This window comes from Papaver somniferum, chromosome 11 (genome assembly GCF_003573695.1).
Source record: "Papaver somniferum cultivar HN1 chromosome 11, ASM357369v1, whole genome shotgun sequence".
In the NCBI taxonomy this organism is placed as follows: domain Eukaryota; kingdom Viridiplantae; phylum Streptophyta; class Magnoliopsida; order Ranunculales; family Papaveraceae; genus Papaver; species Papaver somniferum.
In genome coordinates, this window is record NC_039368.1 from 15,334,604 (window position 1) to 15,345,757 (window position 11,154).

At 33.7% G+C, this 11,154-nt stretch overlaps 1 protein-coding gene across 1 annotated transcript; it reads right to left on the bottom strand.

Moving 5' to 3' along the window:
- Positions 1–554: 554 nt before the first annotated feature.
- Positions 555–1,900, bottom strand: LOC113323480. The gene has a single exon (XM_026571796.1). It carries the CDS (start codon positions 1,517–1,519, stop codon positions 818–820), a length of 702 nt encoding a protein of 233 aa, XP_026427581.1. The 5' UTR covers positions 1,520–1,900; the 3' UTR covers positions 555–817.
- Positions 1,901–11,154: the final 9,254 nt, after the last annotated feature.

The window sequence follows — 11,154 nt, forward strand, 5'->3', positions numbered from 1 at the left end:
AGGAGTGTCTCATGGAATTGGATCGTGCACTTACAATCAGTACTCTATGATATTGTCAATAATAAATCTCACAATAAATATCAAATCTAACAGTCTTAATCGATCGAGGTTCGAGTAATTATAGCATCTAAAACTATCTAATCAACTAGATTAAATTTTAGTAATTCTTGTCTTTTCCTTAATTCTTACTTCATGCCCATAATTAAGTACCATAATCATCATATATACCAGCTTATTTGTCGATTATCTATATTAATGATCTCCCCCGTTCTATAGGCAATCTATTTAAGATTCTACAAGTTGTTAACGGTTATTCAGTCTTCTTCATTCACCCATATACTTTTACATTTCATGACGACATACAGCCCAACTTACAGAGTTATGCTTTAGTGAAATATTACTTGAACATCAATATAAGCTAGTTCTGGAAATTAGATATCAGATTCAGATGTCTTCCTAATACCGTGGTAAATCAAACTGTGATAATAACAAAACCTTTAGATCATTGTTTATGAATCAAATATGAAAATTAGATCCAAGATGTATGAACACAATGAAACAACAAAAACCAAGTGTTTTTCATTCATGGCGGATACTATCCTACTTAATAAGATCATAATACAATACATTTTTTAATTAACCAAGTTATTTTTTTTTGGTAGTTAAGTACCTACTACCATAGCATTTTACAAACCCATATTGATAACGAACTGGGGCTAACTTTTAGTACTCTTTCATGAACTGATCTTGCTCAATAAAAGAGTATTCAAACATTAATAATATAAACATAAAACACTCACTCAAATCATCATTTTGATTAAGCTGTAGTAGTAGTAGTGTTACCATGGCTAGATCCGTGATGACCAACGATTGATAACAAAGCTTTCTTCACTACCACCAATGAAACACAACCAGTTGGACTAGTATTATCACGAAAGTGCAGTATAGAAGTAGGAGATCCGAATCCTGAAGAACCTTCGATAGTATCATCTCCTCTCGAATCAAAAGAAGATCTTGGGCTCGAAAACCGTGTATTACGCTTATGAAAATGCGAAGACAAGGGTGTCTGTGGAGCAGAAGATGTCGATGTTGCAACCGACGAAGAGAATGAAGAAACCGATGACGAAGATGCTGATGAAAGTGATGGCGAAATATGACTTTTTCTTAAACTGCGTTTAAGAAAGATGGTGTCCAAGAAAAGATTTGGTTTTGAAGTTTTCTTGTCCGTCATGGATTTATTTTTCTTCTTGGCATTTAGGTAGTAAGAAGGAGGAGGTGTAAGAGGTGGAAGAGAAGTGTCGGATAATGGATGTTTAGGTGTACCGGGTTGAGATTCCCACATAAACGGAACAGCACCAGAAGCAACTCCATAGTAAACCCTGAATGAGTTATTCGCAGTATTTGCCATGGAGTTATTTTCTTTTGATAAAAGTCTTGAGAAAAACTTATCATCTTCTTTGATAATATGTAGTGATTTCTTTGGTAGATCATGTCGACGAGAACTCGTACGACTAAACATTTTGGTTCTTCTAGGGGTATTACAATCGGAGTTAGGTTGAGAGATCTATAAACCCAAGAAGAAGGAGGAGGAGGAGGAGAAGAAGAAGAAGAAGAAGAAGAAGAAGAAGAAGAAGAAGAAGAAGAAGAAGAAGAAGAAGAAGAAGAAGAAGAAGAAGAAGAAGAAGAAGAAGTACAGTTAGAGGAAAATGGGAAGATGAAGATACCTTGGCGAAGTACTAATGAAGTTAGCTTTGCCAGGTCTCTGAAACAGTTGAATAATTTATGGCAGAATGCATTGAACTCTCCCTATATATATGTTGAGAGAGATAGAGAGATTAAGAAATTGGTTGTGTATTAATAAACGGCTTTAGATCTGTATTTTTATTTTTTGTTGAATCTAATATGATTATTTTAACACATAAAATTAGCATGGAGAGTGAGACCCACTAGAGTGTACGCTAGCAATTGTGTATATACGTGGTTTGTTTGGTTTATAGATTTTTGTTCTTCTTGTTTGTTAAATTTCTTGCACTTGCTTTCGACCCTTTTGCTTATTTATTTCCCTTGCATATAGTGTCTATGCTCTCCGAATAGAAAATGTCAAAATGCTGTAAGACACCATCTTGACACTGCCACCATGAAGTATTGATGATATACGATATGGCTAGTAAATTGTTGGGTCTTTCGTAACGCTAAGAAAACTTATTATAAGGTCGTAAAATTCTCGGATAGTAACATATCCAAAGTATACCCAGCCTTCAAAAATGTTTCCCAAAGAGTTAAGACACATGGCTCCTATAGGGAGTTACCGAACCCACAGGGAGTTACCAAATTCTCTGTCGTTGAAGACGTAAGCGGAGCAACTAATCCAGTTATGAGGAGGCAATATTATTTTTAGTGTAGGTAACATGGTAAAAATTGTGTTTCCCCCCTTGATAATAGTATAATGTGTTTGTTTGTAATCTCTAGGTCTTCGTTTACTTTTTAGGTTTGTCTATGAATATGCCAAACATGATGGGAACCTTCGAACGCAAACTCGAATGCGGTTAATTAATGTTGTTACTTGTTAGTATACGATAAAACAAAGATTATATATTAATGTCCAAAAGTCAGTTTCCATGTTATCTTAAACCAAACCTCGATTACTTTGGATTATTATTGTGATGGTTAAACAATCATTTCTGACGCCCTTTTCTTGCTATTGATACTTTCAATGCTGATCTCAAATTTCACCTAACCTTACGCGCCAAACAAATACTACTGAACTCTGACGTCCAAGCGAGCTATTATATATGAAGCACTTATAAGATTTGAGGTTGTTACTTTCTTTAAATAAAGCTCGCTAGGAAATTTGAATGCCCGACTAATACACTTGTAAAACAACGAAAATACTAGATTCACCGAGAAAAAAACACAAAAAAATTCTGAATGGGAGAACGGTTGAACTCCACCTTATCAGTGCCTACCCCAATAATAGAGGAGTTGCTCAAACTACATGATCTCCTCTAGCAGCTCCGAAAACAATTGCAAATAACAAGTCGATTCCGTTATTCATAAGATACTGCCGTACCACTGCCGGTAAGTTTTCATGACAATGCAGGCCACGACATTTTTGCAATTAAAGTCTTTAACAGTGAATTGAATAGAATAGTTATAGAAGTGATAGAAGGAAGTTGGTTAGTTAAATATGGGGGAGTGTGGTGTGGGGAAGAGATAATAAATGAATAGAGAAGCCAAGGCCAGAGAAGAAGGAGACTTCACTTGTGGTGGTCCAGAACCAGTGATTACTTTGCAACGCTAACAGTTCAGATCTCATTAAATTTTGAGTCATGGCGAATTTAAAGCTTATCAAAATTCTCAAACCTTCTTCTTCTTCATTTCGGTGAAATCAAAAATTCTGAAGTGTTAATTGCTTAAGTTTCTCTATGTTTCTTTGTCTAGAATAGATCTCTTCTTTTTCTCTTCTTCCGAAAGGAGATCAGTTAATCACTCACTAGTCACTGCACAAATCATTATATATCAATGTACCATATCAGAACAGACCAATTAAGTAAAAAGACATTTATTGGTCTCAATGAGCCAATCAATGTACCAGTATTTCTCAAGTAAAAACACCAATCAAGATTAACGACTCATGCTATTGGGGCGTAGATAGTGACCATACAAATGATATGATAACAAGAAGACCAAAAGATAATAGTTGGGAAGGAGAATGTATAATCCGAATTACACTAAGATGATTCACCCACTAATAGAAATCTCGAAATTTTTCCCATGGGATATATATTTAATCCGAACGTCAGATTTTATTATGATCTAATGATTTTCACCGTCAATTTAAACTCTAGGTCGTAGAAAAACTAATGAAAATTTCATACAATGGGTGGAAAAAGATTGAAAATTATGTGCACGAGACTGTCTTTATCATGCTCTATTTTTACCATGAAATGGTGAAAACAGGCATAACAAGAATGTACGGCAACGGTTATAATGGCCAGATACAAACAAAGGGACAATATGAATCTTTTTATTGTTGTTAGATCGGTCCATATAGTGACTTCAACATCAATATTAATAGTGATGGTGCCTTTCGTAGGCCATCATCATCAAAAGTAATAGCGTTAGGAAAATAAATGGGCGTGTAAGATTGTTTACACGTTTTTGCTCTTTCTTTTTTCTGGAAGCGGAATCGTATTTGTTAAGTGGATTAATTGCTAATTAAGTTAGTTTCCTCACAGAGATTACACGACATATATAACAATCGTCATTGAAAAGCAAGCAGAAAATCACGTTTACGCCAAAACTAAGACTATATTTGTCTTATCTTAGTATACCCATGCACCTAAAGGCAAATTATGAGACCCTTTCTACGAATTATTCTACCTGTGAGAAAAAAAGTGAAGGAGAGAATATGTGAGCATCGAAATAAGCCACAACCTCTGGATCCCTTCAACAGGCAGCAAATTTAAATGACCAAGGCAAACGCTAGTTGTTGCACAAAAATAATCTTTAGCAGTTGACTTGGTGCATGAACTTTTTCTCGTCAAATTTCACCGGTTTTGTTTGACCTCTGACTTTAAGAGAATTGAATAACATGAAGGCTAGTAGTTCGATACTTCGATTTGGTTGCCCTGTATTTGTTTGATCATAAAACAGGGTTTATATTAATAAGTAAAAAGGAGGGTACAAAAGAAATACACCATCCAAAAAAACAAAAAGGAATAAAGAGAAAAAAAAAAGAGTAAGGAGCAAACAAAAATAATATATACATATATATATATATTTCGTAGAGACTACCATTTAGTTCTATAATATAAATTATATAATAGAGTGAGTTTGGTTCGGTTGATCTTGTCAACTGTCCGTTGGGTACATTTTTTAGAATATATATTACTGTTTGTTCCTAAAAATTATTGTATGGTCGTAGGGTGGACATTACCTATGCGGAATGACATCATGGATGATGTAGTTGTCTTTTGATAGTGGCAGAAATACGCTTTTGAGACCATATATATACTCAATTATTAAGAGAGAATGAATCATTTTTATTTTTGTTTTCTCTCTCATGTTTCTAGATCTACTTTCTCTTTGTTTTATTTCTTCTTTTTGTTGATGAAGAGACGACGATGGCGATGATGATGAAGACGATTGATTTTGAAGATTGATTTTCAGATCTATAAAGATTGGCTTGAAGATTACTAGATCGATTTTGCTGTTGTTGAAGACGATGAAGATTTGTGTATTTTTTCTTCTCTGTTGTTGCTGCTGCTTCTATTGAAGATGATGGAGACGATGAAGACGAGTTGTTGTTGTTGTTGAAGATTCAAAGATTATGAAGATTTCAGTTGAAGATTCGAAGATTATAAAGAGACTAGTTATAAAGATTGATTTGATTTTTTCGTGAGTTTCATTTAATCTCTGTAAATAATCTTTTCGTTCTTCGATTTTTGTGGATCCGGGATTTTTATTAGGTGATCATTCGAAAAAATGAACTCTATTTTTTGTTCACAATAATGAAAGCTTTATTATGTGTTCATTCGAATGACTGAACTCAGTTTTTTGTTGTCATTCATTTTTAAGAATGAACTTTATTCTAGTTTTGACTTGGTTTGTTTTGATTAGATGTTCATTTGAAAGAATGAACTCTGTTTTTTTATTCATAATAATGAACTTTGATTAGGTGTTCATTTGAAAAAATGAACTCTGTTTTAGTTTTGGTTTTATTAGGTGTTCATTTGAAAAAATGAACCCTGTTTTAGTTTTGGTTTTATTAGGTGTTCATTTGAAAGAATGAACTTTGTTTTTGTTCATAATAATGGAATTTTTATTGGGTGTTCATTTTAAAGAATGAACTCTATCCTAGTTTGAATTTGGTTTGTTCTTGTTGTGTGTTCCTTAGAAAGAACGAACTTTTTTTTTTGTCATAATAATGAAATTTTTCTTTGTGTGTATTTTGAAGAATGAACTCTGTTTTCATACGTGTTTTTAGTTTGGTTTTATTATTTGATAGTTCATCATATAGCATGTACGAAAATAAATAGGAACTTCAGAGTTCATCAGAGAGCATGAACTCAAATAATTATGGAGTAAAAGAGTTCAGAATTAATGCTGAAATAGCATGGAAGGGTGTTTTTGTCCGTTTGATATTTTTAAATAATTGGACCAAACAAAAAAAAGCGTTTTCCCAAAAGACCAAACAAATTTGGGACCACCTAAAAAATGACCATCCAATTATTTTCCTTATTTTTTTTATATTGCACGAAGTGATTCGAATGATTCTACCTTAATTTTATGATGTTGCTACCAAAATACAAAATCGTTTATGATGTTGCTCAATTAATGACTGGTTTTTTGAAATTTTGACACTAATAAGATGGTTTCAAAACCTAACCAGGAGTTTTGGGTATTTAAATAGTTTAGGAACCGAAGCAAGTATGGATCCGGAACCCATCTAAAAATCGTGGCCTAGGAGATTATTTTTTGCGCAATTGTTTCCTAATTAAACTCCAATTCGATTAGAAAATTATATTTAGGGTTTCCATGTTTAAGAAGAAACTCGAATGCCAAATCTATTTGGAAGACAAATTCGTGACCGATATAAATAGGTATTAAATCCACGGGGGAGATACAAATTCATAATCATGTTTAGGTATAGAAATATACTTTATGAAGATATATCACTTTTTTCCTAAAAAGTTATTTTAAGTGTTTATAATCAGCACCTTGTCGATCATAAGTTTGTATTGATTCATCAATCGTTTGAGTATTTACTTATTTGTAAGAAGTACTATAATTATGTTTACAAGCCCTTTGTGGACATAAACATATTGTCGAACCATGTTAAATCTTGTGTTATTGCTTTATTGTTTCTTTTAGTGTGCATCGCCTTTGTCTTCTTTAGTTTAATTATATTGATAGAAAACACTTAGTATCTTGTGAAATTAATTATTTTTATAATACCACCAAGTGGAGCATTGACCGCGATGAGCATAATAGTTAGAAGTAAAAATGTACATTTCGACATTAAATTGAGGTTTTTCGAAGGTGCATGGATTGTATATCATCAAGATGTATGGGAAAAATGATGTTATGTCATGACAAACTGATATAAACGATATTGTGAGATAAATTAATGCAATCAAATTGTGTAACCAAAATATTGGACCGATGAAAGTGAGCTGGCCTTGATGTGGAGGCGTGTTCAGCTATTCATTTGTGTTCTTCAAAGGAAGTCACTCATAACTTTTCGGGTGAAATTTCGACAAAGGTGGTATGGAATAAATTAAAGAAACACTATTTGCTGAAGAAACTTGAGTACAAAAATTTATCTGAAGCATGAAATTTATACTTTTCAGATGTCTTCAGATAAGTCTTTGGTTGATCATATCAATGAGTTTAATAAGATATGTTCTGAATTAACTGTGTGCTTTACTTTTATCGATGTTATGTGATATTTTTATGAACTATTTGTCGAGTGGAAAACCTAGAGAGATAATAAATTGGCTTTCGATGATTTAGTTTCGTTCAAGCTAAAACATTAAGAAAACAAAAGTTCGGTAATGGTTAACAAGGCGAGGGATTGTTTTTTGATAAAGGTAAGAATTTGATTTGATGAATCGTTCCAATTTTTAAAGGAACGATGTTGAGAATTTTTTATGTCGTAAAACCGGTCATATGATGGTTGATTGTCCTAAGACTTATTGAGAATAGTCCCACATTGTATGTGAAACTTAAGATCTTACAGCTAATAAGTCTTGGACATCAAGGTTAGTTATGTCAATGAAGTTTTACATGGTACCAGAGCAGGAAATTATGATGAATTAGAGAAACAAATTGTGATGAATTTAATATAACCATAGCTAATCCACGTTACCCAACTAAATATCCATGTGTCAGATCCAACACAGCTACATGTGAGGGGGAGTGTTGAGAATAGTCTTATAGTATATGTAGCCTTAGGATATCCTAACTTACAAGGTTTCCAAGGTTAGTTGGGCCATGAAATTCAAGAAGCTTAAAACAAATGTTGAGAAACATCGTAAAAAATCAAATTTGAATAGTATTGTTGCTTCAATCGCTAAAGGAAGTGAAGTTTTAGAGGATCCTATGTATGAATCTATTATGAGGTGTTAAATGTTATATGAAATCGTTATCTCAACGATAGTTAAATACCTGATTTTGATGCTCCGTACTACGCCATGAGAGATATTTTATATTGGAGGTTTCTCAGACCATAAATCGTGAAACAAATAGCCAATAAAAAGAATGGTGAAGTTTAGTAAAGACTCTCTTATACATGGTGGTACAGAACCTCAAAATTGGTGCTCGATAAATCATCTTTTTCGGTCCGGCGACTACAATCCAACATAATTAACTATTTACGCTCATTGACTTTTGTTAATGGACTCGGACCAAAAGTGTTTAATCAATACCCTAATGATCATAAGTTTGTGATTGATTCGTTAATCGTTTAAGTGTTTATGTAAGAAGGATTATAGACTACAATAAAGGATTGATCGTAGGCATATATTGTCGAACCACGTTTAATCGTGTTTTATTGTTTTATCGTTTCTTTTGGTGTGCATCTTCTATGTTATTATTTAGTTTTACATTGATCTAGAAAAACTTAGAGTCTCTTTGAAGACTAACTATTTGTAATGCTTCTGATTATGCTATTAACCTTGTGTAAATTAAAGGTACAAATTCACAAGTCAACGTGGATGTTTTGTAGCATGGTTGGTGAACAACAACAAAAGAACCATTTCTTTCAACTTTTGTTGTAAAAATCTCTAGATTACTAATATGGAAAATCCAACCGATGAGCTCATCAGGAAACACAAATTTTCTCCAAAGATAACAATGTTTAAGTGGTTGGTGTTTAAGAATAAGCTAGATACAAGAGAAAATTTGGTTCATAAGTAGATAGTTATTTTTGTAAAGATGTTCTTGTTTACATGTCAATTTTGCATAACGTGATAATCACCATCTCGGTCAATGTTAATGCATCAAGGTATTGAACTGGTGTGCATTTTGTAACGAAAAATTATTAGAATACTATCTACGTACTCATACATTGTGGCTTTTCACGGTCTGTTTTGTTTTACTTTGATGAATCTTCTTTTACCACCCCCCTGAGCAGACCTAACAAGATGGACTAGCCCCACTGCTAATCCAACTGCCACCCCATCAACAAGACTCAATCTCAACTCTATCCATAAAGGAAATTAGTGAAAATGGGGGCTCCAACCTTCCCTAGTGGGAATCCATCCCCTACCTCCCGCACGCACTATGGACGAAATGGAATGCTTTTACTAGGGGTGTCAACGGGTCCGGGTCCTCCCGGGTATCACTAGACCCGGACCCGGACCTTACTTATAAAGGTCGGATCCGGGTCCTAACGGTTCCGGGTCCGGTTCCTACACTTGTGGACCCAGAACCGGACCCGTTTAAATACCCGGGTACCCGCCGGTTCCGGGTACCCATTGGGTCTTAAGAAAACTATTAAAAAAACCTCAAAAACTTAATATTTGTCTCTTTTTGGCTTGGATTTAAATAATTTTTATAAAATCTATTATTATTTCTTATTAATGTACTAAATAAAGATTAAATGTAAGAGAAAAATTTAAAACGAGTAAAATATCAAAGCTAAAACTAGCAAAAACATGAATAAAAGTATGAATAAACGGGTACCCGATACCCGCGGGTACCCAACGTGTATTACCCGTTTGGACCCGTTTAGATTCGGGTCCAATCGGGTAATTACCCGTCGGGTCCTAAGTTGCTAATGAGTCCAACTTTAGAACCCGGAACCGGACCCAAATCTACCGGATCCGGTTCCGGTTCCGGGTAATGGGTACCCATTGACATCCCTAGCTTTTACCACTGTTATAAAATCGGAGTTTAACAAGGTTATGAATATGCATAGATCCATATGTTTATTGATGTCGAATGAAGTAATGAGGGAGATTTAGACGTTCTTTGTTGTTATAAAAGTATACGTATAAAGGTTACTCTGTTTAAATATACACTTAACTGTGAGATTTTTTTTAATTTTTTTTTAACAAAACTCACAAGGAGAATTTATTATTAATAATAATTATATAAAAAAGAAAAAAATAAACATGAGAGGGATATAAGGGCCAAACTCTCAAAGAAAAAAGTAGGAAAAAAATAAGAAACATGATCAGAAAACCAAAACAAACATCTACAAGATCATCCAATTTCATTTCATTTGAAAAGAGAACTTGATGTCAACCCATATGGAGTATCATCTATTATCATGTGCTCCCATACCGGTGATGATGAAAATGCTGGATCTACATACATATATATTCACTATCGTTTGTAGAAGTATATCTAGCCTACTAAATCCAATAGAAACACTAGCATTCATAAGTAACTCCTGAGAGGAGATCCTTTTCTTGATTTTTGTTAATAAATCCCACACATTCCTCTTCAAATAACTATGACTAGCGAGTTCCCTTCAACGAATCAGGACTCACAACATGAATAACCTTACTACTAGGACTATTAGCAGTACTTGGGATTTTCTTAACAACTTTTGTTGCAATTTACTCAAAAACTAGGATAGATATTTTCTCAACAAATTCACGTTCATCACTGCTTTTACTGACTTACCCCCATGTATCAATAATTTTACGTTTAGGAAGATGCATTTGAGGTAGCATACTATCCACTAGTTCTCAAAGAACCAATGAGTTAGGGATATATTGCATGACTCTCTTAACAATGATTACTATCAATATTGTTTAGTTTTTTGTCAGGATCAACCACTTCATCGGTGGATGCCTTCATGGGAAAATATCGTTGTATTGTTGTATCGTATGCCGGATTATTTTGATCTTTTGGTATTTACTTGTAAATATTTTTTGTTTTTGGGTTATTGGGTAAATCTTTTTAATGTTTAACCATGTTCTCAGAACGTTAACAACATCTGTAAAAGGAAGAGAAGAGCCAGGATTAAAAATCGTATTACTTTATAGAAACCATACCGAGTAATTTTTATCTAAACAAGGTTGGAATCTTATTGTTATAGGATTGTACAACAGTTATGGGGTAATGGTATTTGTGGGTGGGTTATAGTTGATTCGATAGGATTTTCAGGGGGTATTCTAATTATTTGGAATGAAAATT